Below are 6,409 nucleotides of genomic sequence, written 5' to 3'. Positions count from 1 at the left end.
AGATTCAAAGTGGGCATGTCATCTAGGAGTAAGGTAAATCTCCCAGTGGATTGGTACATAGATACCTGTAACTGCAACTACAATTTCTTGGAAATATAGCATTGTTTAAACTTCTAATGGTTAGAATCTTTATGAAAAAAGTCTGCTTTTCAGTTTCTTACTTTTTAAAGAGCTTTTGGCCATTAGGATAAACTATTCATATTTTTATTTTTGTTCTCTATGGCAATTAAACATTTATGTAGGTGATCAATAAAAGATGAACATTTGATATTGGAATATAGAGAGCACAGTCAAAGCATTTGCTTTATTCATGCCTGCAAATATTCAAGAGACTCACAATGTGTAGACAGACATCTCCTTTGGATCTTCCAAAACAAAATGCAAGTTCACGTATGAAACAACTGACCTATGTGGCAGTGAGAGCCAGGAAGTGTTTTCTCCTTTTCTTTTTTAAAAAAAAAAGGCTCATGATGAACTGTACTTGTTACTGAAGCGTGAACTGCTCCGATCCAGGCCATTTGCATGGCTGTTGGCTTTCCATTTGACAACAGCCATTCTCTCATCCGTTGGTGTGCTCAGAGCTGGCCGCTGACACCAGCAACACAAGCAAGACTGTGGTAATAAGAAAATTTAGCAGAAAATTAACAGATACAATCTTCACCTTCTAACATAGGCAAATGCAGATTTGAAAGATTTGATACTGTGTTTTTGAATCTTTCTTTTTCTTGTTTCCCCCATCCCATCATTATCTAAATGTTCTCACATATTCTAAGCCTTCTGCTGTTCATCATTTCACAGCTGGAAGATGAATGAACTTTTTTTAAAATTCACTTGTGGGATATGGATTTCACTGGCTGGGCTAGCAATTATTATCTAAACTTGCATACCTTTCCTGAACTGTTGCAATCCATGTAATGTAGGTTAACCCACAGTGCGAATAGTGAGGAAGTTCCAGGATTTTGACCCAACGACAATGATAAAATAATATTCAAAATTATTGACTTTTGCCAGTTTTCATCCAAAAACCATTGCATTTTTATGGAATAATTTAATGTTTAAACAAAGTCTAAACTTCGGCATTTTGAGGAAGTAAAATGATGTGACTTCAACCATGGAGGAAACCACTTGGAAAGCTGAATGAAAACTTAGCCTGAAAGGTTATATTCTGATGAGGATTTCATAGCTAGAGGTCAGTGGAGAAGTAAAGGAATTTGGGGAGCAGGTTCAAGAGTACTGCAGAGTATGGATTAGATTCCCTACAGTGTGAAAACAGGCCATTTGGCCCAACAAGTCCTTAAGTAACCCACCCTACCCTATATTTACCCCTGACTAATGTACCTAACACTATGGGCAATTTAGCATGGCCAATTTACCTTGCCTGCACATCTTTGGATTGGGTGAGGAAACTCACGCAGACACTGGGAGAATGTGCAAACTCCACACAGACAGTCGCCCGAGGCAGGAATCGAACCCAAGTCCCTGGCGCTGTGAGGTAACAGTGCTAACCACTGAGCCACTATGCCACCCTAATAGAATAAGATAATGATTTAATAATAAAAGTATTTTCAATGTTACTTGTAAAAAAAAAATGAGCCAGTGTAGATGACTGCTGGAAGACAGATAAAGGGGGCAGAACTAAAAGTCATTAAATTTTGAAAAAATTGGAGCACCTGGAGGGTGAGAGCTGAGGGTTATTTAACAAGTAAATGTTAGCAAAGCTGTTATTGGATTAAAAACATAAACATACGGATTAGGGGCAGAAGTAAGTTACTCAGCCCCTTGAGCCTGCTCTGCCATGACTACTCCACATTCCTACCTACAGCAATAATCTCTCATATTCTTTGCATAGCTATTTTCCTCTGTCTTAAACATACCTAAAAATACTGCTTTCACAGTCTTTCGAGGGAGAGAGTTCCAAAGACCCTTCCCCCTTTGAGAACAAAACTCTCATCACTATCTTAAATGGGTGACCCCTTATTTTTAAACAGTGACCTATAGTTTCAGAGAGTTATGGATTATGTGGGCGACACGGTGGCACAGTGGTTAGCACTGCTGTCTCACAGCGCCTGAGACCCGGGTTCAATTCCCGCCTCAGGCGACTGACTGTGTGGAGTTTGCACGTTCTCCCCGTGTCTGCGTGGGTTTCCTCCGGGTGCTCCGGTTTCCTCCCACAATCCAAAGATGTGCGGGTCAGGTGAATTGGCCATGCTAAATTGCCCATAGTGTTAGGTAGGGGGTAAATGTAGGGGTATGGGTGGGTTGTGCTTCGGCAGGTCGGTGTGGACTTGTTGGGCCGAAGGGCCTGTTTCCACACTGTAAGTAATCTAATCTAATCAAATGAGGGAGCTGAATGTAAATTACTGATGGAGTAAGTGAGTTAGTTTGTTTTCTAGGGTTGTGGTGGGGAGAAAGGTGTGGGTGGAAATGGACTTTAACAAGTGGACAGAAAATGGCATGTAGATCTAAACAACAGGAAGTCCTAAAATGATGGTGAGATCTGGGTGAGGCTATTATTATATTAATTTACTTGCAGAGTAAGAATGAGCTAGGTTAAGAGGATAGAGAAATTGGTGGACAGCAGACAAGGGGCATGAAGACGTGTATGGCAGCGCCTTAGAATGAGTATCAAGCTTGCTTATGGCTAAACTCTCCACGTGGAGTCTTTAACGTAGGCTGTTACACTGCAGCTACCATAGGGTTCTGACTGACCAGGAAACACTCCTGCTCTCAACACCTGTTGTAGACAGTCGGAAGCATTTACCAGATCATAATCAATCTGTTTCGCTACATTATGATACAGTTTTTCTAACCATTCGGAAGTGGATCTTGAATCCAGAAGTTCTGGACCAGAGATAAAATTGCAGCTACATGATCTCCAAAAGAAGTTCAGGTAGAAAGCTGAAAGCATTTTAAAAAATTGTTCACAGATGGGGTGTCAAAGGTTATCCCAGCATTTATTGCCCAAACCTAATTGCTAGGAGTAGATGGTGAGTTACTTTTTGAGCTGCTACATTCCTTGGAAGTTTAGGTGCACCCACAGTGCTGTTAGGGAGGCAGGTCTAAATTATCGCAGTAAAGTGAGGTCCTTGTGCCTTGCTACAGGGTTTTTAGGCTGGTCAGCATTCGCTGTTCTTGATGAAGGTTAGGATATAGTTCAAAAGTCTATATAGAAAATAAACCCTTTGATTTCACTTTTTGTAAACTTTGTTTTAAAATTCAAAATTACCTTGAAGCAGTTCTTGAATTTTTGACTCACAAAATACAATGCCACTGGATTTATGCAGGAGTTGAGAGAAGCCATGTTAATCCCAATGTAATCCAGAACTAGAAGAAAACTGAACAGAAACACTGTGAAAATTAGTTGTGTTGTAAGTTGGCCATTTATTTTCTACCTCTTTTTTTCTAATACATGAAATTATAGTCAGATCTATTAGCCTGTTATTCTTCAATTCAAGAACTGTTATAATTAATACAAAATAAAATGAAAGCCTCATATCTGACAGTGATAAAAGTCAGAAATTAAATGATTATAGGACAATGCTCTAGCAAGTCCCAAATAATTTACAGTAGACAACTTAAGATTTGTCATTCTTCCTATTCATCCCCCCTGCTCCCAAATCATCAATGTCAGCCCCCAATTTTCTTATCTTCTTAATCTCTTTCATGGAGTAAGCATAAATTTCTTTTGCTGTTTCATAGCCTATTGATTTAAGAACTTGAATTATCCAATGTTTCTATTTTTCTGTAAGAATAAACAGGGTGGCCACAATAATTTTAAATGTTATCTCATTGCAGGCTGCATTGGTTCACTTCCATTTTTGGCTAAGGGAGACTTGGAACCTGCCCAAAGCATGAACAATGGTTTAATGACCTTGTGTACCTGAACTAAGGAACCAAGGTGAAAAACCAAGATATGCAGTACAGGGTGCCACCAAATAGAAACAAAGGCATCTTTCAAAATGTACCACACACTTACCTGAGGAGTTCACATCTGTGGGGGTCGTGCTGATCATAGATAGTTTTCTTAAGAATTCTGCTTAAATGCAGTGGGAGCCAACACATAGCAAAGACAACCACTAGACAGAAGACTGTTTTAGCCACTTCACGTCTCTGGGGAAAAGTAAAGACCATTTTAACATTTCTCTAATTATTAAGTCTCTTGCTCTAACAGAATAGCTAAAATCAACTTGTGTTGGTATTTGAACAAAGATTCACTAGATAAATAGATGTTTTAAAATGTTTGTATGAAAGGAAAAATGTAGTTTATGATACAGTCACAAATATTCTACAAGTGTTATGATCAGACTCAAGTGTATCTTTGAACTGAGGAGATGTTAGTGGAAGTTGTGTGTGGTCAGACTTGGGTGGGCAGTTTTATTATATTGATTTAATCTCTTAATTGTACAGTTGGACCCATTTGGACAATGGTCTTGATTTAATAGCTGTTGTGAATGTATCCTGAATACGATGGATAACTGCCGCCTCCGCTTCCATTAGAATTACTACTTTTATCTATTGTCCATGCTGTTCCTGTTGAAATCTGGCTTATTAAATTGGAGTGTAGCCAAAGGAAGTTGAAGTATACAGCCACTATTTGTGGTGTAAAGTGGATCATGTTAAAGTTAAATGAAAGTTTGTATTCTTTAAATTTTGAGACTTTATTTTCAGTGTAGGCTTATATTTCTGTATACTGGGTAGTTTGTACATGTGATTTGGTGTATCTGAGTGTTTCAGATTCCTTACCTGTTTGATATGATCATTGAGAGCAATTTGCATCCCATTCCTCCTGCTCAACATCTCACAAGTCATGAGAGTGTAGAATATACCAGTGCAAGCCAGAGGCAGACAGAAGTAAAAGCCAAATAGCCACCAATCTTTCACATTCTTGTAGAACTATATGAAAACAATCCTGATAGTATGAATTTATAATTGATAAACAACAGCTACCTAAACTTTACACTAAACACTCTCCATGAGGTAGTTCAAATTACTTCTATGTTGAAGAAAGTAGAAATTGAAAAATCTAATTTTGAAACTAAATCCTATTATATATTTTTTTAAACTGGACGTAATTTGGAAACAGCCAGCTCCTTTTCACACAGACAAGTGAATGTCTGATTGTAAGTAATTCTAGCTCCATTCTTATTGAATGTCAGAATTTCATCAGGAATTCAGATTCGAAGACTATTTTACTCAAATTTTATAATAATTTATTAAATGGCTAAACAAAAGACAAAATGTTATGTAGAGAAAGAAAATCATATTTGATCCTAACCAGGCAAGAAAGCAATCAATTATAAGCATTAAGCTCTCTAAATATGAACTGGATCTTCACTCCCTCGCACACTTTTTTAAATCCAACTTGTCTTCCTTCCTCCATTCCCATTTCAAGGAATATTCACTTTGTCCCGATGCCTGGAATGATGACACACAATTGAGATCAGAATTGTTTAGATTGCTTAAAGTTGTAATAAAACTGCAGCCCAAATTACGATTAAAAGAGAGTCTTGCAAATATACAGTGCAATTGGTAATGTCAATGAAGGACCTTTTGAAAATGGTGGTTATGGGAAAAGTGGCAGCCATTTTATAGAACAGCAAGGTCTCAAACTTGCAAACCATATCCATTTGGCAGGTGAGAGATAGTCTTATGATATACCAAAGATGTTAAGATATCCAGGACTTTCATGTCGCTGGCCTTTTCAACTTCCCAAACTGCTGGATAACATTGGGACATTTGTCCCTGTGTTAATTTGTTTCACAGATCATTTTATTTTCAGGTTCGCATTCAGGACATTTCTATTCCCTTCCCTATTCCACATTACATCAGGCTGTATAATAAGAGTAATTATGTTATCTAAATATTCACATCCAGTACAGATTGGACTGCTACAATCAAATTTCTAATTGTCATTCTTGTCCCATGTTGCTTAAACGTTAATATAGAGATTTGAAGTTTATGTTGATACCTACCTCCATGAATACTGATGGCTTTGTTAGATGGAGTAGACATACTTTCAGTTTCTCTCCCCGATAGTCTATTGAGAACATGTTAAATCCTACAGCTTCTGGAATTGCTAAAACAATTGAAATGACCCAAATAGCTATTACTTCCACTGCTTTCCTCAGGGGAATCCCAATTCCATGAATTCGGCTCCAAGATGCTACAGCTCGGTATCTGCAAAAAAAAATGCAAGCAAAGAATCTTCTAATTGAAATGTTTTCATTTTAGGAAATGTATTAGCAAAGGTAGTTACGATGCTCAGTTGTTTCATGACAAATCTACACCCTTGTTATCACTTCCTTCAGCAGAATGCTCCTGATAATTTTAGATTCAACTAGTTGTTGCCATTAACAATATTTTAGAAACATGTTAGTTGCTGCTCATGGACAAACTAAATGATGCCTTT

At 37.8% G+C, this 6,409-nt stretch overlaps 1 protein-coding gene across 1 annotated transcript in view; it reads right to left on the bottom strand.

The window, feature by feature from the left end:
* Positions 1–465: 465 nt before the first annotated feature.
* LOC132820065 (endothelin receptor type B-like) overlaps positions 466–6,409 on the bottom strand; it is a 28,442-nt gene continuing 22,498 nt past the window's right edge. The window contains exons 3-7 of the mRNA XM_060831984.1: positions 5,973–6,177; positions 4,744–4,893; positions 3,977–4,110; positions 3,227–3,335; positions 466–612 (exon numbers count right to left, since the gene is read on the bottom strand). Coding sequence (XP_060687967.1) covers positions 466–612; positions 3,227–3,335; positions 3,977–4,110; positions 4,744–4,893; positions 5,973–6,177 — 745 coding nt within the window. The remainder of the gene's footprint in view (positions 613–3,226; positions 3,336–3,976; positions 4,111–4,743; positions 4,894–5,972; positions 6,178–6,409) is intronic.

This window comes from Hemiscyllium ocellatum, chromosome 11 (genome assembly GCF_020745735.1).
Source record: "Hemiscyllium ocellatum isolate sHemOce1 chromosome 11, sHemOce1.pat.X.cur, whole genome shotgun sequence".
Lineage (NCBI taxonomy): Eukaryota > Metazoa > Chordata > Chondrichthyes > Orectolobiformes > Hemiscylliidae > Hemiscyllium > Hemiscyllium ocellatum.
The sequence above is the reverse complement of the archived record's forward strand: the minus strand, read 5'-3'. Positions and strand labels throughout refer to the sequence as shown.